The sequence below is a fragment of the Jaculus jaculus genome, chromosome 3 (genome assembly GCF_020740685.1).
Source record: "Jaculus jaculus isolate mJacJac1 chromosome 3, mJacJac1.mat.Y.cur, whole genome shotgun sequence".
NCBI lineage: Eukaryota > Metazoa > Chordata > Mammalia > Rodentia > Dipodidae > Jaculus > Jaculus jaculus.
In genome coordinates this window covers 169,429,797-169,454,533 of record NC_059104.1, presented here as the reverse complement: position 1 = coordinate 169,454,533, position 24,737 = coordinate 169,429,797, and the positions used below count along the sequence as shown (strand labels likewise).

The 24,737-nt window shown below is 52.6% G+C and overlaps 1 protein-coding gene across 1 annotated transcript in view; it reads left to right on the top strand.

The window, feature by feature from the left end:
• Arhgef17 (Rho guanine nucleotide exchange factor 17) overlaps window positions 1–24,737 on the top strand; it is a 69,873-nt gene that overhangs the window by 24,117 nt on the left and 21,019 nt on the right. The window contains exon 2 of the mRNA XM_004656289.2: window positions 22,934–23,011. Coding sequence (XP_004656346.2) covers window positions 22,934–23,011 — 78 coding nt within the window. The remainder of the gene's footprint in view (window positions 1–22,933; window positions 23,012–24,737) is intronic.

Sequence of the window (24,737 nt, the reverse complement as noted above, 5' to 3'; positions counted from 1 at the left end):
TGAAGCCTAACATAGCAGACTGGCAGGGTCAGGCCCTCTGCCAGCCTCAGGACCCAGGAATTGCAGAAGCAACCGGGGGCAGGCAGACACATTATATTCTGTATCAGCCCAGCCATAGTCATTCTTGGGGTGTTCTTCTTCCCCCACCCTGAGCAAGCACTCTCATCCTCCCTGGAGACATAATGATGCTAGAGTGGACAGACCACAGCCCAGGGTCGTGTCCTGACGCTGCTCTGGTCTTGCTTTGTGACTTCTGGTGAACACTTGTCCCTTGGGGTCCCTGTCCATCAAATGGGACAACTTGCTTTGCCTTCGATGGCTTTTCCCCTCAATGAGAAGCAGAAAGGGAGGTCTTGAGGGTAAACTGAGGCATGGAGGGACCTTGGACCCTAGCCCTATCTTGTACTAATAGGCTTTCCTGGGCCTCTGGGCCCTCCCTGCTCCCTCCAGAATAGCCCGTACCAACGCCCCACCCCCCACTCCAGGGCTCCAGTGGTCAAATTCCAGGGCTGCCGTTGCCATGGCAACAACTAGCTCATAGGGCCCCTCCTCTGGGGTTTTCCACCAGGCCCTTGTCCAGGGAGGAGGCTGGAGGGCCTCCTGCCCCGGGGAGACTGGAGAGTTGGGGGTGGGGTGGGGGAGGAGGAGATCGGACTCAGCTGGCCTCTCACTTGTTTTCCAAAGAAGAAAATGTTTGGCGTCAAGTAATGTCAGCAAATGCTGCCGTGTTTTGGCGGGGGGATGGAAGGGATGGAGTTGGTCACCGAGGCTGGGCATCTGGGAGGTACCCAGAAAGCCTCTCCCAGCCTCACCTGGAGAGCCACCCCCGTAGAAAGAGCCCGGATGAAAACATAGGGGCATAGGAAGTAGAGGAAGATGCCCCCACCAAGGTCGCAGCCTTTCTCCCTAGGAAGCATCACCCCAGTGGAAGATTCTGTCATGGTGTCATTGGGGGAGTGAGCTCCTCAGCCCCAGGGGTGTATGTTTGCAAGCAGGGGCTGCTGGGGGGCTGCCAGGGACCAGGATGGTCCAGTTGTCTAGAGATAGCCTGCCTTCTAAGGTCTCTGAGGATCTTTTGTGATTTTTCAAGGTAGGGTCTCGCTCCAGTCCAGGCTGACCTAGAATTCACTATGTAGTCTTAGGGTGGCCTCGAACTCACATCGATCCTCCTACCTCTGCCTGCCGAGTGCTGGGACTAAAGGTGTGTAGCACCATGCCCATTGAGAGGTTTTTTTTAAAAAAATTTTTAAAAATTAAAAAAAATAGATTTATATATTTAATTTAAAAAATTTATTTGGATTTCAAAGGAGAAAGTGTGGAGGGGGGAGGGAGGGAATTAACACGGGATTTTTTTTTTTAAATCATGGAAAATGCTAATAAAAATAAAAAATAAAATGTCAAAGAAAAAAAAATTTATTTGGGGAGGTGAGCAGATAGAGCGAATAGGTGTGCCAGGGCCTCCAACCACTGCAAATGACTCCAGATGTTTGCACCACCCTGTGCAGCTGTGGGTCCTGGAGAATTGAACCTGGGTCCCTTGGCTTGGCAGGCAAGCTCCTTAAATGCTAAGCCATCTCTCCTGCCCCTGCTTAAGAATCTTAATCCTAGCATAAAGATACAGTCTTGCTCATAGCAGCTAGTATTTATTGAGTGCCTCTTTGTTCCAAGCTTTGTACTAAGTAAGCCCTCGGTAGTTTGTAGGTGAGGAAACTGAGGCACAGGTTGGGCCTCCAAAAGGTTAGCTAACCATCAGTAGTTTGTCCCGTTTCCCCCCCCCCCCTTTATTATTCTGGTGTCTTTTCCAGCTCTGTCTTTCTTTTACACACACACACACACACACACACACACACACACACACAAACAGTTTTCCTTTTTTTCATTGACGCCGAGCCAATGTGTGTGGTATGTGGGTCTGTGTACTCTTTGTTTCTTTCATGTGATAATACACCGGAACCCTTCTCTGTAACATTTCAAAGATCCCATAAGTGCCATGACTCAGGGGCCCTCCCTGTGGTTGGAGTTGGAAGCTGGCTGTGTGGGTGGAGTCCCTGAGAGTTCAGGCCAGCACTGTCCTAGAGTTGCCCCAGGGCTGCAGAGAGGGCTTAGCGGTTAAGGCGCATGTCTGCCTGCGAAGCCTAAGGACCCAGGTTCGATTCTCCAGGTCCCACATAAGCCAGATGCACATGGTGGCGCATGCATTTGAGGTTCATTTTTTGCAGTGTCTAGAGGCCCTGGCATGCCCATTCTCTCTCTCTCTCCCCCTCTCCCTCTTTTTGTCTCTAATAAAAATAAATCTTAGGGCTACCGGGATGGCTTAGCGTTTAAGGCATTTGCCTGCAAAGCCAAAGGACCCAGGTTCAATTCCCCAGGACCCACGTTAGCCAGAGGCACAAGGGTCGCACACATCTGGAGTTTGTTTGCAGTGTCTGGAGGCCCTGGTGCACCCTTTCTCTCTCTCTCTCTCTCTCTCCTTCTTTCTCCATCAAATAAATAAGTAAATAATTAAAAGATTAAAAATAAATCTTAAAAAAAAAAAACGTCGTCCTAGGATGGAAGGAATCCTCCTGGACCAATGTGTCTGTCCTGACTCCTGCCCACCTGAGGTCCCATGGGGCTGCTTGAGAGACTTGGAGACTTCCCCTCCTGCCTCATTGCCCTCGCCTGTGATGCAAGGTAATAATAAGAGGCCCTACCTACCCAGGAGCTTATTTTGAGGTTAAAATCAACACCTGTGAGGTGCTTAGTAAGCAGACAGAGGAATCCCTCCACAGGTAGAGCTGCTATTTTTAGGCCTTGGCTCTCTTCCTGTCCTCAGGCTCCGAAAATGTTGAGTGACTTCCCCCAAGTCCTAGCCACTGTGGTCAGTCGTGGAGCCACCGAATTTCAGGCCCCAGAACCCAGCAGGTTGTGACCCGTCTCGGCTTCTCCACCATCGCTGCGAGGAGCTCCCGAGACGCATCTTGTAAACTCTTGGGTTACGGGTGGCTGGGCCACGCCACTTGCCGTCAGCAGCCACAACCCAGCCGCGCCCATCGAGAGACCCGAGGCTTCCAGGTGGCAGCTCCTGAAGCTCAGAGAAGGCGGGGAGCGTGTAGCCAGGAGTTGGGGGCGGCCACGCTGGCAGGATGACTTCCCGGAGGTGGTGGCTTTGGTCCTGGGCCCTAAGGAGAGAGAAGTTTCTGCTTGGACTCAGGGTGAACTATGGCTATGAGCCTTTTTTAAAACATTTTTTCTGTTTATTTTTATTTATTTATTATTTGAGAGCAACAGACAGAGAAAGAGGCAGAGAGAGAGAGAATGGGAACGCCAAGGCCTCCAGCCACCACAAACGAGCTCCAGATGCGTGCGCCCCCTTGTGCATCTGGCTAATGTGGGTCCTGGGGAATCAAGCCTCGAATCGGGGTCCTTAGGCCTCACAGGCAAGTGCTTAACCGTTAAGCCATCTCTCCACCCCTCCTTTTTTGTTTTTAAGGTTTTTGAGGTAGGGTCTCACTGTAGCCCAGGCTGATCTGGAATTCACTTTGAAGTCTCAGGGTGGCCTTGAACTCACAGTGATCCTCCTGCCTCTGTCTCCCCAGTGCTGGGACTAAAGGCGTGCGCCACCACGCCCGGCTGAATCTTTTAGTCTACTTTGTGCGTGCACACGTGCACGTGGCCCCCCCACCCCCCCCACCCCCCACCCCCACCCCCGCCACAGAGCCAGAGGCAAAGACCGTTTCTCTGCCAGTGGGGTAAACTGACTGATGGGTAGAAACTGTGCCCTCTCCCACCCCAGGAGCATCCTGCGGGTGCTGGTAAAGTAGCCCTGCGGTGCACCCTAGCTGCCTGAGCTAGTTGGGCCCCTCCCGACGAGCTATAGGAGAGGAGCCACAAAGACCCTGGGGTTCTTCAGTGTTCATGTAATCAGTGGGAAGAAATAGTTGCTTCTCTGTCCCCTCGTTTTAGGAAAGATGAATGGGTGTCATGACTTTACTCTGCCAAGCCGTCCTGTTGATATGAACTCCGTTCATCCAGTAACCTGTGGACTGAGTGTGACTTGTGAGTGTCTCTTGTCAGCAGTCGTGACACTAACAGACAGAAAGGCTACGGAGACCCTGAGGTGTTAAGGCTGCAGCTCTAGAAGCTAAGAAAAGGAGGGCAGTGGGTGAGTCTAAGCTGTCAGGGTGGCTTCCTGGAGGTGGCCAGGAGAGCGAAGCCTCAGCCTTTTCTGCCTGGGGTCCCCTCGACCTTAGTGTCCCTGGGACAAGTCAGAGGTGCTCCTTCTATGGTTTTGGAACTCCCAGATTTTGTCACTGCCCTCCGGTTCCCTGGGCAGCCTCCTAGCCCAAGACTGCCACAGTGTAAGTCTCTAAGAATGTTAGAAAGATGAGCTGGATGTGGTGGTGCACGCCTTTCATCCCGGCACTCTGGAGGCAGAGGTAGGAGGAGCTCTGTGAATTCAAGGCCGCCTTGAGACTACAGAGGGAACTTCAGGTCTGCCTGGGCCTACAGTGAGACCCTGCCTCAAAAACAAAACAAAAAAAAAAAAAAAAGAAAGAAGAAGCAGAATAGGTGGCTAGAAAGTGCCAAGTGGTTAAGGCTCTTGCCTGCAAAACCTAAGGACCTGAGTTCAACTTCCCAGTATCCATGTAAAGCCAGAAAGCCACAAAGTGGCGTATGCATCTGGTGTTTGTTTGCAGGGGCTAGAGGTCCTGGCGCGCCCATTCTCTCTCTGTTTGCAAATAAAATAATAATAATAATAATAATAAAGCTGGGCATGGTAATACATGACTTTAATCCCAGCACCTAAGAGGCAGAGGTAGGAGGATCACTGAGTTCGAGGCCACCCTGAGACTACATAGTGAATTCCAGGTCAGCCTGGGCTAGAGCGAGACTCTACCTTGAAAAACAAAACAAAACAAAAAAAGCAGAATGGATTGGGAAATGCTCCTAGGGCAGTTGGCTCTTTCCCTGGTCTGCAATGAGACGGCCGAGGGGAGGATTTAAGGCTTCCTGGAAGAGGCAGAACACCCATTGGTCAGACAGGGGCTACGAGCAATGAAACAGCCCAGCCAGGGCACCGAGGGCAGAGATGGACAGGAGCCTGGCACTGGCCGGCAAGAGGCAGCTGGCTGCGTGTGGGAGCTGGGAGAGAAACAGCTGGCGGGGCTCATTGCACCTCGCTTCCCTGGGTCCTCGGCGGCCCGAGGAGGAGGGTTTCGGGAACTGTGGTAAGTGCAGAAGATGACTGGGCTTTTGAGCGCGCCCAGGATTTATACAGAGCACAGGCAGCCTTGTCCCCTGCTCCCCGGGGCTCTGGTCTGAAGCGGACCTGGCCTTTCCCAGGGTGCTTGGCTCATGGCCCAATGAATCATCTTCCACCCTACAGGCAGGACACCCCATCTTCCTGCACAGTGAACAGATAGAGCCCCTCCTTCCCTCGTGCTTGGATCTGAGGGAGGGAAGAAACAGGAGGGCTGGAAGCAGACCCTGGAAACTTCCGTTCCCATGACCCCCTCACCCCAGCCTCCTGCGTGCTAGAGAACTGAGGAGAGAGAGAGAGAAAGCCCTCCTTTTCAGAGAACCCACTGAATAGTAGGTGTTTTCCCACTTTCCAGGCAGGGAAACTGAGGCTGGGGGAAGGATATTTGCAGTTAGAAAGTGGTGGGGACCTCCATTGCCTATACAGTGTTCTGTTGCTGAGCAACATTTAGACATATATATATTTTTTTATTTTCACAATTTTTATTAACATTTTCCATAATTATAAAAAAAATCCCATGGTCATAGATGAGCCTAAACAATGGTACCAAACTGCCTGTATTTGATGAAAAGAAAACTAATAAATCAAATTAAAAAAAAATATCCCATGGTTAGACATGTTTTGTTTTTTTGAGGTAGGGTCTCACTCTAGCCCAGGCCGACCTGGAATTCACTATGCAGTCTCAGGGTGGCCTCGAACTCACGGCAGTCCTCCTACCTCTGCCTCCCGAGTGCTGGGATTAAAGGTGTGCACCACCACTCCTGGCTTACGTTTAGACATTTTGAGTGAAATAATTTTTAGAGCTGAGAGGGACAGCCTCATATAGGTCACCACACCCGGAGGCTCTGAACCAAGACGGTGCACAAGGTGGAGCAGTATGTGGAAGGGAACGTATGGCGACGTGGTGGGTGGCTGCATTTCCTGGGAGCCTCTTCAGTAGAAAGTTGCCAGATATAGCAAATCCCACATAAGGCACCCTAGATTCCCAGTGTCCTGTCCCCTCCGTTCCCACCACTAAAGTAGGGCAGCCTTCCCCTCACACTTAGATCTGGTTTTGGCTCCTCTGCCTGCAAAGTGGGGGTGACAGTCCTCTGTTGGGTCAAGGAGATGGTTAAATATAGAATGCCAGTTCATCGGGTGCTTTTCTCTTCCATTGAGGTATCTGGCTAACCACGTCCTCCGGCCCCCCACCTCCTGTTTCTATTAGCTGTGGTGAGAAGTGTTATCTGGGAGCTGGGAAGATGGCTCTGTGGTTAAAGGTGCTTGCTCGCTAAGCCTGCTGGCCCAGGTTCAATTCCCAAGCCACCCATGTAAGCCAGTTGCAAAAAGTGGCACAAACTGGGCATGGTACATGCCTTTAATCCCAACACTCAGGAGGCAGAGGTAAATGGATCTCTGAGAGTTCAAGACCACCGAGACTGCATAGTGAATTCCAGGTCAGCCTGGGCTGGAGTGAGACCCTATAATCAAAAAAAAAAAAAAAAAAAAAAATTTCCCGGGAGGAAGGTGTGGTTTGAGGTAGGTCTTGCCCAGGCTGACAGAGAACTCACTCTAGTTCCAGCCTGGCCTTGAACTCAGAGCAATTCTTCTACCTCTGCCCAAGTGCTGGGATTTTAAAGGCATGCGCCACCACGCCCAGCCTAATTAATTTTTTTTAAAGAAAATTTCCTTCTCAGCACCGAAAGCCCAGCTGTAAGTTGAAAATAAGTTGGGAGGGAGGAGGGACAGAAGAAAAGGGGAAAAGCCACTTGAATTAAAAAAAAAAATCAAGTTAAATTTAAACCACATGCACTACATCCCGTTATGCGGACCTCTGCTGCCACCTGTGGACGTTTTTTGGAAGTGCAGCTTTAGGAGCCCCATTTTCCTCTTTTAAGCCAAAGAAGGCTGATCCCAAGGAGATCAGTCTGTGTCCCATCTCAGAGCTTGACCTCACCTAATCTCAGGAAGCCTGAGGGGAATTTATAGTCCACTTGCACCTTCCCTCCTCCCCAATACACTTACAGAAGAGGACACTGGGTCCCAGAGTGGGAAGCAACTTGTCTAAAGTCACAGAACCACACAGCCAAGCCGGTAGGAAGTGTGGGTATTGTGTGCAGCTACCGTATGTCGAGACCTAGCCTCTGACTTTACGAGTCTTACAGCCCTGGGTGGAGATTCCAGGCTGACTCCTGGTTTCGCTTTGCAACCTGGGGAAGTCACTCAACTTCTCAGACAAGCCAATTACTTGGGGTCACCTCTCATATTAAGTTGCTTCCGTTCTTGGAGTTTGGAGTTCTATTTCCTTATCTCTAAAATTGTAAGAACGAATTGGTGTGAGGACTAAATGAGAAAAGCTGCCAGGTGTGGTGGCTCATGCCTTTAATCCTAGCACATGGGAGTCAGAGGTAGGAGGATCGCAGTGAGTTCGAGGCCAGCCTGAGACATAATAGAAAATACAGAAAAGCTGCATTGTACTAAACATTAACTAGCTGTAGAGGTCCCCATGGCAGACGTGGGGATGGCATGTCATCCATAGGTGTCCAGATGGGGCCTGGCAAAGCAGTGTTTAGAGTGATTTCCTCTGGAATGAGAGGTGAGCAGCCAGGTTTGGCCGTCAGGAGCTGACTCTGCGACCGGGAAGATGCCTCAGTGTATAACATGTGAATTCCTGGGCAGACATGGCAGCCTGCCTGTAACCCCAACACTTAGGATGTGGAGACCGAGGTTTCTTGAGACAAGCTGGCCAGCTAGCTGAATTGGCAAGCTCTGGGTTCAGGTGAGAGCCCTGCTTCAGTTAAATAAGTGGAGAGGAGTCAAAGGAGACACCCAACATCAACCTGTGGACTCCGCATGCACACTCCCCCCTCACTGTCCATAAAACCAAACAAATGTAGTTGCACTGGGCGTGGTGGCGCCCGCCTTGAATGCCAGCGCTCAGGAGGCAGAGGTAGGAGGATTGCCATGAGTTCAAGGCCACCCTGAGACTACATAGTGAATTCCAGCCAGAGCCAGTGTGAGACCCTACTTTGAAGAAAAAGAAAAAAGAAATAGTTGGGCTCAAGTGCCAGTCTGGGGAGTGAGAGCTGCCCTTTGTCCTTCTCTCAGCCAGAGGGCTGGTTTCTGGTCTTTCTATCTTTCTTTCTTCCTTCCTTTTTTTTTAAAAAAAAAAAATATTTTATTTATTTATTTAAGAGAAAAAGGGAGAGAGAGAGAATGGGCCTTCAGCCACTGCAAACCAACTCCATAGGCATGCACCACCTTGTGCATCTGGCTTATGTGGGTCCTGGAGAGTCAAACCAGGATCCTTTGGCTTTGAAGGCAAGCGCCTTAACTGCTAAGCCATTTCTCCAGCTCTGGTTTCTGGTTTCTCTAGTGCTGTCCATGTTGGAGTTACAGCTAGACCTCTGAGCCAACAGATGAAATCTGAGTTCATTCAAAAATCATCCTCTGGGACTGGAGAGAGGGCTTAGTGGTTAAGGTGTTTGCCTGTGAAGCCTAAGAATCCATGTTCAATTCCCCAGAACCCATATAAGTCAGATGCACATGATGGCACATGTATCTGGAGTTTACTTGCAGTTCCTAGAGGTCCTAGCACAGCCATTCTGTTTGTCTGTCTCTCTCATAAATAAATACAATAAACTATTTAAAAGAAAGAAAGAAAATCGTCATCCAGCTTCATTCTCCTTTTACCCTATTAAGAGCCCTGGATTCATATTTCAGGATGTCTCATGACCCTGGCTCTTTCTCTGCCTCTCTGGGCCAGTTTTCTTCTCACTGTGAGTCTTTCATGTATTAGTGGTCTGTTGGTGTCTGGGCCTGAGTCCTAATGAAGGCATCCTTCCTCATAAATCTGGCACTTAATGCTAATATCTGGCTGGGGTCTCTCGTCAGAGATGTCAGCTGGAATGCCCATACATGGCATGTGGCCTGGATTCTCTCCAAATGGGTAGGCTGGACTTCAGGAATTATCAGGCTGCTGGGTCTGGTGGTAGAGGGCTATTTTCCCAGTTATGAAGGAGACTGAAACAGGAGGATCTAAAGTTCAAGGCCTGCCAGGGTTATGGTGAGTTCAAGGCCAGTTTGAGCAATTTAGATAAAACCCTGTCTCAAAAATGTATATAAGAGGCTAGGCATGGTGGCGCACGCCTTTAGTCCCAGCACTTGGGAGGCAGAGGTAGGAGTGTCACCATGAGTTTAAGGCCACCCTGAGACTACATAGTGAATTCCAGGTCAGCCTGGGCTGGAGCAAGACCCTACCTTGAAATATATATGTATATATGTGTGTGTATATATATATTTCTATGTATACATATAACTAGTGGTATAGCTCAATGATGGAATGTTTGCCTAGCATGTGAGAGGTCTCAATTCCCCATGCCATCACCACCAAGAAAAAAAAAAAGTAAACAAGCAAGAGAATCAAGAGAATGAGCCAGGAATGGTGGCGCATGCTTTTAGTCCCAGCCCTTGGGAGGCAGAGGTTGGAGGACCACTGTGAGTTCGAGGCCACCCTGAGATGACATAGTGAATTCTGGGTTAGCCTGGGCTAGAGTAAGTCCCTACTTTGACCAAAGGAAAAAAATAAGCTGGGTATGGTGGCGCATACCTTTAATTCTAGCACTGTCGGGAGGCAGAGGTAGGAGGATTGCTATGAGTTCAAGGCCACCCTGAGATGACATAGTGAATTCCTCCAGGTTAGCCTGGGCTGCAGTGAGACCCTATGTCAAAAAAAAAAAAAAAAGTGTAGCGGGGGGGGGGGGGTGGGCAGTGAGAAAGAAAGAGAATGAGGTACAGACCAGCTTTTTGTTTGTTTGTTTGGTTGGTTGGTTTTGTTTGTTCAAGGTAGGGTCTCACTCTAGCCCAGGCTGACCTGGAATTCACTATGTCGTCTCAGGGTGGCCTCGAACTCACAGCGCTCCTCCTACCTCTGCCTCTCAAGTGCTGGGATCAAAGGTGTGCGCCGCCACACCCGGCTAGAAACCAGCATTTTCATGGCCTAACTTTAGATGTAACATAGGCTCGTTTCTGCTATACTCTGAGGTCGAGGGAACACCAGAGGCCCACCTCGTCTCAAGTGGGGGGGGCCCTGGACCTCATCCCTGTCTGGGAAGAGTATCAGCAGCACATTGTAAGAAGAGGGTATCGGATGGCTAATTTTGCGGAAGCAACCTTTGGAAAATACGCCTACCTGGGAACAGTTAAGGACAAAACAGTTGGAAAAGACTTAGACCGTGTCTAGCATATAGACCACGCTCAATAAGTGAGGTCACTTATTATTATTAAGTGGCCCCTTCACCTCTCACCGCTGCCATAGATCCATGTGGACCATCGCCCTGAGGTTGCTGCGCAGGCGTGCATCTACAGATGACCACTGCATGCATATTTCACAGACGGGGTGCACGTGTCACCAGTAGTCCGGCCTCCGGTTGTACCCACAGACCCCTGCCTGCAGAGCAACACCTCCAGGGCTAGAAGGTCATCAGCTGCCTAGGCTCTGGGACGCTCCTTCCTTTCCCAGAGCTCATTCTGAAGTCCACCCAGGAGCTGGTCCTCAGGGAGCCCTGTGGCTTGGACATTTCCCCTCCAGCTGCCTGGGGGGGCCTGGGAACTGGGAAACCTTGAGAGGCTCCTCCTGCCAGAAGGGAGGGTCCGCAGAGAGAGCAGGATGTGACCCGGGAAAGCGTGGGGAAGGGAGGGGTGATGGGAAGCACTCAGGGGAGGGCACACGGGGCAGGAACATAAAGCAAGGCCGAGGCCCAAGTAAGTGAGGTGTCTTCCCCAAGGCCGTGCAAGCTGCCCAAGCAGCAGAGTGAGGATTTGAACCGAACCCGTGTGGCGCTAGGACCCAGCCTTAGTCTCTATACCAAAAAGCCCCTCTTTGGAAACAGAGGAGGTGTACGCAGTGAAATGGATGGTCCAGTGAAATGGATGGTCCGTTAGTTTGGGAACAACCAGTACCAACTCCATGCTGGTGGACGTGGGTGGGGTCAGGAGCGCCAGACAGTCTGTTTGGGCCAGGAGCCAGGGCTGGGTTCCCAGGGACAATCGTCCTTGATCCTGGCATGGCCTGTAGATGGCATCATGTTTATCTTATGTCACTGGCATGGAACAGAGCAGAGGAGGACAGCTCAGGTAGCCAGCGTGGGCTAGGGAAGCGGGGATCCTCACATTAAGGGGACCTGAAGGCAGCCAGCTGAGCCCTGTCCCTTACCAGCTAGATGGCCTCTCTAAGCCTTTGTTTCCTGGTTTGTGCAAATGGGAGGAACAGTAAATACAGCCCCTCCTGCAGGACAGTGGCGGGGGTGCGGGGTGGGAGCCAGGGCCTGTAGAGCCCTGTAGGGTCACCTGGCCAGCCAAGCTGGGCCAACAGCGTTTGTGAAGGTCGTTTGTGAAGGTAAGGAGCCCCATGGTGGGCAGCTCTGGGGCTCTGTGATCTCCTGACAAAGAAAGCTGGGCAGGGGGGGAAAAGCTGTCCTCTCTCCACCCGGCAGGATCCTGATAAGACCTACTTTCTAGAACAGTTTCTTTCACCAGCTACCTTCACTTTTTGTCATTTCTTTTTTCAGTTTTTGTCTTCCCACCAAGACTGCTGTGCCCAGTAGGATACAGACCTCTTTTCTCTCTATCTCTCTCTCTCTTTTTTTTTTTTTCTGTCCCGAGGTAGAGTTTCACTCCAACCCAGGCTGACCTGGAATTCACCATGTAGTCTCAGGGTGGCCTCAAACTCACGGTGATTCTCCTACCTCAGTGCGCTACCATGCCCAGCTACAGACCTCTTTTCTTTTCTTTTCTTTTCTTTAATTTTTTTGTTGTTATTTTATTTATTTTAGAGCGACAGACTGACAAAGAGACAGAGATAGAGAGAGAGAATGGGCGCGCCAGGGCCTCCAGCCACTACCAACGAACTCCAGACGCGTGTGCCCCTTGTGCATCTGGCTAACGTGGATCCTGGGGAATTGAGCCTCGAACCAGGGTCCTTTAGGCTTCACAGGCAAGCACTTAACCGCTAAGCCATCTCTCCAGCCCCAGACCTCTTTTCTAATCTTTTAAATTTTATTTATTTATTTGAGGGAGGGAGAGAGAATGGGCGCACCAGGGCCTCCAGTCACTGCAAATGAACTCCAGACGCATGCGCCCCCTTGTGCATCTGGCTAGTATGGGTCCTGGGGAATCGAGCCTGGGTCCTTTGGCTTTGCAGGCAAACGCCTTAACCGCTAGGTCATCCCTCCAGCCCCTCTTTTTTTAGTCTTTAAATCCTTAGTACAATTCTTGGCACCTAGTAGGTACTCAGTAAATGTTTACGGGACTAACCAACAAATGGATAAATTGAAATTAGAGAAGCTACTTATTCATCATTGATTCCACCGTCTGTTCATCCACCCATGACTTTATCCCTCTGTTTCATTCCATCTTTCTATCCATGCAACGTCACTCCACCTATGCACTAGTTCATACTGTGTCCACCTTGTTGTCATTGGAACCCCCTTGTTCCAACAGTAGCTGAAAACCCCAGTGAGGCCTTGGTGGAACGCAGAGCGGGTGGTATCTGGAGACAGGTAAATGGGGTGCTGGAGTGTATCAGCATAACTGCTGGAGTTGGGCTGGAGAGATGGCTTAATGGTTATGGCGCTTGCCTGCAAAGCCTAAGGATCCACGTTCTATTCTCCGGGTCCCACATAAGCCAGATGCACATGGTGGCGCATGTGTCTGGAGCTCATTTGCAGTGGCTAGAGGCTCTGGTGTGCCCATTCTCTCTCTCTCTCTCTCTCTCTCTTTCGCTCTCCCCCTTTCTCTGTGTCTCAAATAAAAATAAATTAATTAACAAATAAATTTTAAAGTAGAACTGCTGGGGTTAAGGGTTAGGGGTTCCCGTGGGCTCACAGGACAGTGGTCCCCGAGCGAGGGGGCCTAGCCGTCTCTTCTGGAGGGAGAGGAGGTCTGCTGGGGCTGAGCTTTTTCCTCCTCGCTGTCTCTTGCCTTCCCTAAGTGACGAGGTGTGAAAGATGTCTGAGGTGAGTGTGGACCTCCACGCCCCAAACAGCCACACATCCCCAAAAGAGAGAGTGAAATCAGCACCGTTAGGGGTCTCTCCCCAGAGACCCTGAGTCAGCCCACGAGTGCTGCTGCTCATCCCTCCGCTTCCTTTCACGGCCCTGCTCCACTATCACCCTGTTTCCATGGCAACGGGTTCGGAATCTAATTAGCTACCCTTAATGAAGCAGTACTGTGCCTTTGGCACCAAGTCATCCCCCCACCCTTCCCTTCCCTTCCCTGGGGCAGTGGCTTCACGTGCCCCAGCTCTCTTGACCTCCAGATCTTGTTCAAACCCTGTTCCTCTTCCCAGAGGCCTTAATAATAAAATAATGCTTTCCTCCCTGTACAGACAGGTAACTCTCTCTGCTCAGGCCTGAGAGCAGGCAAGGTAGAATCACCCTCTCTGGGCTTGGTCCTGCTGAAGCTAGGGAAGGGATGAATGGATTGTGTGTATCTCCCTCAGACACCCCCCCTGCCCACCCCTGAGCTACGCTCTGCATCCCAAACTACTTAAAGGAAGCTGGGGTCAATGTCAGGTAGCTTGAGGAAGAGATATTCTTTTTAAAAAATTTGTATTTATTTATTTATTTATTAGAGAGAGAGGCACTGAATATAGGTGCAACATGGTCTCCAGCCTCTGCAAATGAATTCCAGACACATGTGCCACCTTGTTCATCTGGCTTGTGTGGGTCCTGAGGAATTGAACCCGAGTCCTTTGGCTTTGCAGGCAAGCGCCTTAACCTCCAAGCCATTCCTCCAGCCGGAGGCAGAGAGACTCTTGACAGTCAAATTGAAGGTGGCTCACAGATCTGCAGGGACCAGAAGCTGTGTGTTCTCGTGTGGGTTATCTGTGGGGCCTGGCTGGCCGCCCTGTGGCACAACCGTCCTCCCAGGCCACCTCCTGAGGAGGAAGAGGAGGCACAAGCTAGGCCCTCAGGGAAGTGTCAAGCCATCCCTTGTAATAAGAAAAGACAGATGGGTACAGAGGCACACGCCTTTAATCCCAGCACTCATGAGGCAGAGGTAGGAGGATCGCCATGAGTTCGAGGCCACCCTGAGACTCCATAGTGAATTCCAGGTCAGCCTGGGCTAGAGTGAGACCCTACCTTGAAAAACCAAAATAATAAAATAAAATAAAAGAAAAGAAAAGAAAAGAAAAGAAAAGAAAAGAAAAGAAAAGACAGATGGATTGCTGCATTTCTGGCTCCTGCCTCCAAGCAAGGTGATGGGCTTCAGGTCCCTTGGAGAAGGAAGGGGCCATGTATGCATTTGAGTACATCTCCAGGAGGTGCTGAGCTCTCGGTCCAGGAGCCTCACTTTGAGGAGCACTGCTGTACAGGGGTCAGAAAGGGGCTTTACTGTGGCTCACACACGCTCCTGCACTCAACCAAATGAATGGATGGTTGTTCTGAGCCGGGACACCCGGGTCTCATGGGTTTGTTCTTTCACTCCTAGGGCAGCACACATTTGCCGACCATCCACCCAGCATGTGCCTGACGCCCCCTCTCCAGCCATCTGAAGTGTCCCGTCCATCTGGGCTGGGCTCGCTGCCCTGGGACGCCCTTGCTGGGGTGTGGGGCGCACTGGCTTCCTCCTTGCTGTTCCCTTGGGATTCTCCGCGTGTGTTTTATGTTCATTCTCTTGAGGGACTGAAAATTATCATGGATGTTTTGGATTCTAAGTCGTTTAGTGGTACCTGTCCCGATGGGCTGCCCTCTCAGGAGAGGCGGAGGAATAATTTCCTTATGCTGGGCATGGGGGTGATTACCTGCAATCCCCAGGACTCGGGAGTTAGGATTATTTTATTTTAAATACTTGATTTTTTACTTACTTGAGAGAGAGTCAGAGAGAGAGCGAGGGAAGGAGAGAATGGGCACTCCAGGGCCTGTAGCCATTGCAAATAAACTCCAGACTCATGAGCCACTTTATGCATCTGCCTTTGGTGGGTACTAGAGAATCAAACCTGGGTTCATATGCTTCACAGACACATGCTTTAACCACTCAGCCATTTCTCCAGCTCCTTATTTTATACTTTATTTATTTACTTTTTGGTTTTTTGAGGTAGTATCTCACTGTAGCCCTGGCTGACCTGGAATTCACTATGTAGTTTCAGGGTGGCCTTGAACTCTAAGCAATTCTCCTACCTCTGCCTCCCAAATGCTGGGATTAAAGGCATGCACCACCACACCTGGCTATATTTAATTTTATTATTTGGGTGTGGGGGGGTTCAAGGTAGTGTCTCAGTAGCCCAGGCTAACCCTGAATTCACTGTGTAGTCTCAGGGTGGCCTTGAACTCATGGCGATCCTCCTACCTCTGCCTCCCAAGTGCTGGGATTAAAGGCGTGCACACCATGCCTGGCTTATATTTTATTATTTTTATTTGTTTATTTGTAGCAATGGGAATTAAGCCTAGGGCCTCATACATGCTAGGCAAGCAGTCTAACACTAAGCTATATTCCCAGCCCTGTTTTGTTTGTTTTTTTTCTTAAGATGATCTCATGTAGCCCACAACCAAACTTACTGTGTATCTGAGGATGACCTTAAACTCATAATCCTCCTGCTTCTTCCTCCCAAGTCCTGAGATTCCAAGTGTGTTCCACTACTGTTCCTGGTCAAAGGTTATAAACAGAGTTGTTGGGGTTTTTTTGTTGTTTTTTTTTTTTTAAGTCCTGAGGATGAGCCCTGGGCCTCATGCAGGCAAGGACTTTGCCACTGTGCTATATTCCTAGCAGGATTATGAGTTTGAGGCTAGCCTGGGCTGCATAGCAAGACCCAGGCCAAAGAAGAAAGAAAGAAGGGAAGGAAGGAAGGAAGGAAGGAAGGAAGGAAGGAGGCCGTAGAGATGGCTCAGTGTTAAAGGTGCTTGCTTGTAAAGCCTGATGGCCTGGGTTTGATTCTCCAACACCCACATAAAGCCAGTCACACAAAATGGCATACGCATCTGGAGTTCATTTGCAGTGGCAGGAAGCTCTGGTGCATCCATACTTTTTTTTTCTTTCTTTCTCATGTAAATAAAAATATCTGAAAGGAAAGACAACAAAGGAAAAAAAAATCATAAGCCAGTTGTTGTGGCGCACGCCTTTAATCTCAGCACTAGGGAGGGCAGAGGTAGGAGGATCGCCATGAATTTGAGGCCACCTTGAGACTACAGAGTGAATTCGAGGTTAGCCTGGGCTTGAGCGAGACCCTACCTGGGGGCGGGGGGGAGGAGAAAGAAAGAAAATCTGCTTGACATGTGCAAGGTCCTAGGCTCCATATCCAGGAGGGAGAGAGGGAGAAAGGAAGAAGGGAGGGAGGGAAGAGGAGAGACAGAGAAGAGAGAAACCGCAGTTCCCTTGGATGGAGCGTGGACCTACTGGTTAAGTGCTGAATAGAGTGGGGAGTGGGCCTTCGTGGGTAGACCCTGTGCCAAGGGGATGTTTGCCTGGGCTGGTTGGAGTTTCTGGGGACTTTTTGAAAACCAGTCCTCGAGGGCTGGAGAGATAGCTTAGTGATTAAGGCGCTTGCCTATGAAGCCTAAGGATCTAGGTTCAATTCCCCAGTACCGTTGTAAGCCAGATGCACAAAGGGGTTCATTTGCAGTGACTAGAGGCCCTGGCATGCCCATTCTCTCTCCTACCTGTCTCTTGCATGCTCTCCTCCTTCTCTCTCTCAAATAAATAAATAAATAATACATATTTTTAAAAAGTCCTCTAAGCCGGGCATGGTGGTGCATGCCTTTAATCCCAGCTCTTGGGAGGCAGAGGTAGGAGAATCATCATGAGATCGAGGCCACCCTGAGACTACATAGTGAATTCCAGGTCAGCCTGGGCCAGAGTGAGACCCTTGTCTTCTGTTATGCCTACAGAACCCTTCTTGGCTTTCTACCCCTCCACACAATTTTATTTAATTATTTTATTTATTGGAGACAGAGAGGGAGCTGGAGAGATAGAGAGTGAGGGAGAATGGGTGTGCCAGGGCCTTAGCCACTGCAAAGGAAGTTCAGATGCATGCGCCACCATATGTATCTGATTTACATGGGACCTGGAGAATCGAACCTGGGTTCTTTTTGCTTTGCAGGCAAGCGTCTTAGCTGGTAAGCCATCTCTCCAGCCCTTAGAAATTTCTTTTTCCAATTTAAATTTATTTATTTATTAATATTTTTCCAATATTTATTTATTGGAGTTGGGGGGTGGAGAGAAGAGCCCTCCCTGGCTTTCTAAGGGCATAGACCCTCTTCTCAGGGAGTCAACAGTCTCTTGAGAGGAGATGTGTGTCACTGTAGTCACTGCTCAGATGTATAATCAGTAGGGAAAACAGTCTGCGAGAACACAGAGCAGCCACACAGGACCTAATCTGAGGACCAGAGAGGGCTTTCTGGATGAGGTGACGCTTGTGTACCATAGGAGAAGACCATGAGCCTAGGCCAAGGTCCTTAGGCATAGGAGAGACCAACTTTCTAGATGATAACACTGAGGGGTTACGTAGGATGGGGGAAGGAGGAGTGAGCAGGTGGACCTGGCTTGGATGATGGGATTCAAATGTCCTCATTGGTCAGGAAACCTATAGAGGGCAGGTCGGGGTGAGGGAGTCCCTAATGCACGCTAGAGGTGAAGCTGTCCACAGGGGTGCATGGGGCCCCCTTCCTGGTGCCTAGTGGGATCTGGTGCCAAGTTGCTTACTGCCCCACCCCCAGCCAGCATCAGCGGGTGTGGGTGGACTGTAGCCATCGGCCTGAAGTCTGAGCAAGCAGGTCCCGGCGATCTTCCTCTGGAGATATGAAGGAGTTGTGTGGGGTGGGCGCGGGAGATGTGTCAGTTTCCCCCCACCCCGCCCCCCTGTGGGTTGCAGGGCCGCGCCAGGCAGGACACTGGCCGAGCCCCAGGAGTTCTAGATAGGGACAGGGCTGACTCAAGGCGGGCCATTTCAGGACCAGTGCGCCTGCATTGCATTACCCCCAGCGCTGGGCCGGGGATGACGGCCAAGCGCCACACGCCCCTAAGTAACTGAGTGTATGGATGTACCTGCTGGTGCCCTGCTGGGGTTGTGGGGTACAGGGTAGGCCTCACCACGGTGAGAATGGTGGGTGCTGCTTGTGTCCCGGCCCCGCGGTGGCCAGTCGGGTTTTAGTCTTGTGCCCACGTTGGGTACTGGAGTGAGCAGGAAGAGAGTGCGTGTCCGCGCCTACGGTGGTCTCTGGCCACCGGGCGCGCGTGACTTGTGCCCCAGAGCCTATGCCAGGGGCGGGGGTGGGTGGCTGGCTGGCTGGAGGGCGAGGTGCCGAGCCAGCTGTGCGCGGGGCGCCGGGGCGGCGCGGGGAGGCGGGGAGCCCAGGACCCTCCCCCGCGCAGCCGCCGCCGCCGCCGCCCCGCGCGCCCTCCCCGCGCCCGGGAGCCACAGCGCCGCCGCCGCCCGCTCGCGCCACACCGCCGCTGGAACCCACTCCGCCACCGCGGCGGCGGCCCGGCGGAGGCCCCGGGGGAGGGGGGGTGAGGAGGAGCGAGGCCACTCCGCGCCCACCCCGTCGGCCCCGGACGGGGGGCCAGGCCGCATGCTGCAGATGGTGAAGACCCTGGCCCAGTTCACCATCGCGCTGGAGGACATGCGCGATCTGGGCCCGGCGGCCACCGCCTCCTCCGGGGAGTCCGCCGGGGGCGGGGGCGCTGACGCCGAAGAGCCGGCCGAGGCCCAGCAGGTACCGGAGTGGGTGGGGGAGGAGAGGTCAGACCACCGAGATCCGGACCCCGACCCCGGGGGCCTGGGGCCTACCGGAGGTGGCCTGACCCAGGAGATCGATAGTGGAGGCGTAGGCTGATGCTGGAGAGCAGGGCCTGGAACGTGGATGGGAGCATTCAGCGTCCTGGCCACAGGGCTTGGGGAGGGGGTTGACACCCCTCCTCCCCCAGTGAGGGCGGAGAGGTCTATGGTGAGGATCCAGGCCCTGTGGCGTTCTGCTTGTGAAGTGTGTGTGTGGGGGGGATCATTATGCAAGCAGATTTGGTGCTTGGGCACCCCAGGTCCCCAGGCCAAGGAAGGTGAGATTTCCAGCCTTACTGGCAGAGTTGCAGTGGCCCCAGCTGGATGTATGTGATGGGGGGGAAGCCTCCTTTGCTCCCCCCCATTTTCCCCCTGCTCTGTTTTGGAGGTGTCATGCCCTGGGAGAGAGGTGGTAGCCCCGTTCTGGGTTCCTTGTATGTTCCTAGTGAGGAAGGGGTCGGCTTCCAGGGCCTTCGCCTTCTCTTTATGTGTGATCTGGGCCTGACCTCTGTGCCACTCCGCTGGCCCTGGAGAAAAGTGGCTCTGTCCTCCTTCAGGTGCAGGCCTGGGCCGTGTCTCCACTGCCCAGAGTCTCCTGCAGGAGGACCTGACCGGACTGTGTTTTTGTTGCTGTGACAGGGGCCTTCTTGCCCTCATGACTTCTGTCTGTCTGTCTATGTCTGTCTCTTTTTTTATGCTGTGTATATCAGTCTCCATCTTTGGGTTGTGATAACAAGAGAGGACACCCCGCCCCCCCCCCCAACACACACTATTCTTCCTGCTTTATCTCCCTGCCCACACCTTCCCGGTCTTAACACCAGGGCCATGCGGAGTGAAGGTCTGGTGACGGCTGTTGAGGGGTGAGGGGTTCTGGAGGGAAGCTGGGCCTTCAGGGCTGTCCCGCCCAGAACAGGTGGGCCTGCTGATCTGGTTGACAGCTGCGTTGTCCCTTGTCTCCTGCTTCCCCTGTCTGCTCTGCTCCCGTGTGGGGACACGTGCGGAGGGTGCGCCACACAGTGACAGAGAGATGGCCTTGTTTTTTTTTTTTGGTACTTTACCTGACAGCTGAGTGACAGGCCACTATGCTTTGCAGTGGGGAGGAGGCTGGGAGAGGTGGCCTTGCAGTGTCAGCTCCCTGTGACACCCCAGCCTCCCCGCCAGCAGGCCTAGAGCCAGCCCTGCCTGTCAGGAACCCTTTCTGACCATGACCCAAGCTGGGCCTGGCCAGTCAGGGGTGTGGGCAAGGGATGGTGGCCATGAGGCCCAGGGCCCTGGCTATCCTGTCGCCGGAAATTGGTGTCACTGAGGTAAAAAAAAAAAAAGGGGGGGGGACAGTGAGGACCTGGGCACAGGCGAACACTGCCCTGCTCCCCTACTGCTGTATGCCCATGGTGCGAGGGTTACTGCTAACTCTGTTTACTACAGCAGAGCGTGGCAACAGGAGGACTGAATGTCACACAGCCAAGAAGGACAGAGCTGGGTACTGTGGGACCTGAGGCTGCTGATCAGTCTAAGTGGGAACTTGGGTTACTGGGGGTGGGGGCCCTGAGGCTCTGCATGCCATGGCTAAAGGGGTTCTGGTTCTGCCCATGGCTGGCTTTCTGGTGTAGGGCAAGTCATGTCCCCTCCACGACTTGACTCCTGTTCACGGCGGCAGTGACAGCCCCATGCATCTTGGAGCTGTTATTGTGAGGAGGGAACGAGGCCTCACGTGTCTGAGGTGCTGAGGTGTCCTGAGAACTGTGGGCACAGGAGCGAACATGTGAGTCCTCGGGGGGAGGCCCAGTGGCCCCCCCGCTGCTGTGTGTCCAAGACTCCAGAGGCACCCGGAGTTAACAGGCTGCTGGTCACTGGGGGCGTTGAGGCAAGACCTGGGGAGCACATCAGGGCGCAGGACTGGCAAGAGCGGGCCAAGCCAGCCTCCTCCTGCATCCCAACGGCTTGTCATTCGTGTCTCAATAGCTCAGCACGGGAGCCCATTTCTGAGGGTGCCTCATTGTAGGGCATTGTGGTTCAGTCATGACCCGCAAGCCCAGGGACGGGCACCTGACACAAGCTTACAATTAGGATTAAAGGGAGCAGAAAGCCAGGCGTCAGAGGCTGAGGCAGGAGATTGCAAAGTCAGCCTGAGCTACATTGTGAGTTCCAGGCCAGCCTGGGCTAGAGTAAGACCCTGTTTCAACACATGCACACAGAGGTGAGCAGTTGGCCAGGTCAGGACGACCCAGAGCTTAGGTCCACTAAGCAGAGACCCTGGACAGAGCAGTGACCAGGTCCGTCCCACGCACTGAGTCTGTACGTTAGGGGGCTCTTGAGTGGGGACTGGCGGCATGCCCAGGCATAGGCACCACGCTGGCATGGTCACACACACATAACAAGTGTCTAGTCACACCTGCAGGCTTTGCTTGGGCCAAGCTAAGTCCCGTGAGAGGAGTGGAGAGGGGACACTAAGCCAGAGGTATGCCACGGGAGTTAAGGACCTTGACCGAGGGCCACTCTAGGGACTTTGGTGTCAGTCAGGAGTCCTGGAGTAGAGTCCCGGCCAGGGAAGAGAAACCATTGGGACAGGTGCTACCTGGGAGGGCTTCTTAGAGGGGACGGTTATAATCTTGGGAGACTGGTGGTTCGGGTGCACGTGAGCTATACCAGGGGCTAAGCAGAGCCTTCCTACAGGACAAGGCTCATTCCATCAAGGGCAGGTACAAGTGCAAGGGCTGAGCTGCCCCTGTAACCCGGTCTTCAGTCACCAGCAGCTAGGCCTCCTTTTCCCCATCCCTAAAATGGGCACACTAACATACACCATGTACCACTAAGGAGGGCTGGATAACATGAAGTGTCCAGATCAGGGCCTGCTGCAAGGGTAGAGGGCTCGGTGACCTTTTAAAATATGTTGTTTTTATTTATTTGAGAGAGAGAGAGGGAGGGAGAGGGAAAGAGGCAGGTAAAGAGGAAGAGATAGGGCTGGAGAGATGGCTTAGCGGTTAAGGCACTTGCCTGAAAAGCCACAGAACCTCGGTTCGATTCCCCAGAACCACATAAGCCAGACGCACAAAGAGGCACATGCATCTGGAGTTCGTTTACAGGGCTGGAGGCCCTGGTGTGCCCGTTCTTTCTCTCTCTCTGCCTGCCTATTTCTGTATCTATCTATCTCTCTCTCTCTTGAATAAATTTTTTTAAAAAAGAGGAAGAGAGAGAATGGGTGCGCCAGGGCCTCTAGCCACTGCAAATGAACTCCACACACGTGGGCCACCTTGTGCATCTGCCTGATGTGGGTCCTGGGGAATCAAACCTGGGTCCTTTGGCTTTGCAGGCAGGTGCCTTAGACGCTAAGCCATCTCTCCAGCCCGGGTTCGGTAACCTTTTAAAGGAGAGGTGGAATCCGACCTTGTCTGAACCATGACGTTGCTAGCTGTGTGGCCTCCAAGTTCGCCTCACTGGGCCATCATGTCCTCGTCTGTAGCAGGAGGTGACAGTGTTGACTCTGAGGGATGCCGTGGCGTGCAGTCATGTCCCCATCACACTGAGCTGGAAGGTGGCATTGTCAGAGTGGGGTGCTGGCCCGAGGCATCTTCCTTTGTTCATGTGAGGGTTCACTGACTTATTACTATTATTTGGTTCCTACTTGTCCGGGGCCCATCAGGGGAACTCAAAGGTAAAGCAGAGGTTTCAGAACTGCCTCAGCCGCAGTGGCTGCCGTGGGGGTAGAGGAATGGGGCTCATGGTGGAGGAGTACATTTGAGATGCAGGGGAGCACTCCCAGCAGGAAGAGCGCCTGAGGGGAGGCCTGCCTGAGTGGGGTTCAGAATGCTGTGGTAGAACTTTTTTTTTTTTTCGCGGGGGGGGGAAGGGGAGGAGGTGGCACAAGCTGGAAAGAGCTGGATGAACTCACTGAGCCTGAAGAGGAACAGACTGCCACTCACCCTCTCCTGTCCCCACAGGACATGCGGAAGCACGTGACCATGACCCTGCTGGACACAGAGCAGTCGTACGTGGAGTCGCTGCGCACCCTGATGCAGGTAAGGCCTTCGACCCGGACCCCAAGACCGCCGCTCCGAGTGTGGGAGCAAGGCAGGGGGGGAGGCCACGTCGTGGACAGGGCCTCCGGGGGCCAGAGAGCCGGGACCCCGGCATGCACTACCCACCTATGGAAATCCCACGCCACTGTCCTTCCAAGCAACCCTGTCCCCACGTTTAGAGCTGCGCAGCGCCCTCTTGGGCTTGTCCCTCTGTTTTATTCATGGACAAGGGAGTTGTTTACTGACTGGGATGAAATGCTGGGCACCTGTCGTGGGCTGGCCCTGGTCCCCGGGATAGGAAGCCCAGGGATGAGCTAGAGCCGAGCCCTGCCCTGGGGAGCTGTCAGTGTGGGAGTGCGGGGCACAGCAAGCTGGGCATGTGGGGCGCTCCAGAGGCATGGAGGGCACCACCCGGTGAACAGTCAGGGAAGGCTCCGTGAAGGAAATGCAGCAGACAGCGTGCGCAAAGTCGCACCATCAGAAGGGTTGGCACAATCAGAAGGCCTTATGGCTTGGAGCATGGGGGGGGCGGGGTCGGTTCTTGGGAGACAACAGAAGATCCAACGGGGCGAAACGCTGTGTGGGCCTTGAGCCCTAAGAGGCGGGTTTGGACAGCAGCGGGGAGAGTCAATGGAAGGTTTTGAGCCAGGCAGACATGTGACTGGATCTGTGCTTTCTAAAGTCTGACTGACTGCTGGGGAAGGTGGGTGGTAGAAAGGGAGGCCCGGCCAGGGCTACTGAGCTCAGGCAATGAGGAGGCTGCTGGAGGGAGAGTTGGGGGGGGGCACACACTGTGGGAGATGAGGCAGGGGGAACAGGGTCGACCTGGGAGGGAGGGGTGCCTCTGGAGCAGGAAAGTGATCCTGAGGAGGCCCAGAAATGGGCCTACAGTCAACAGTTCAAGATGAGTTTGCACAGGCCGCCCAGGCAGAGTGAGGGCAGAGAGCAAAGGGAGAGCCCGGGAGACCTCGAACCACCCAACCAGCCCACCTCCCCCTCCCTCCCCCTCCCTTTCTCCCGCAGATCTGCACTGAGGAGGTGTGGGGAATGAGGGTTCAGTGGCCCAGAGCTTCAGTCCAGAAAAACGGAAAGTGCCACTGCAAACAAACTTCAGACACATGTGCCACTTTGTGCATGTGGCTTACGTGGGTCCTGAGGAATCAAACCTGGGTCCTTTGGCTTTGCAGGCAAATGCCTTAACCACTAAGTCATCTCTCCAGTCCTAATTTGTATTCTTAAAACTGGTCAAAAGCCAAGCGTAATAGTACATACCTTTAATCTCATTGATCAGGAGGCTGAGGTAGGAGGATCTCAGAGAGGCCAGGCCGGGGCTACAGAGTGAGTTCCAGGTCATCCTGGGCTAGAATGAGACCCTACCTCAGGGGGAAAAAAAAAAAAAAAAAACCACCTGGTTAAAGTGGGGCTGGGGTTGTGGCTCAGTTGGTAGTGTTTGCCTAGATCACACAAAGTCTTGGGTTCGATCCCCAGCCCCACATAAACTGAGTATGATGGTGCATGTCTATAGTTCCTAGTGCTCAGGAAGTAGAGATAGGAGGATCAGATGTACAGGGTCATCCTTGGTTAGGTATCGAGTTTGATGCCAGCTTGGGCTGCATGAGACCATGTCTTGAAACAATAATTTTTAAAAAAATGTTTAAAGTAGCTTTGTGTATTTTACCACAAAGAAACATTACTTTCGGTTTTACAAAAGGTATATAGAGAGCCA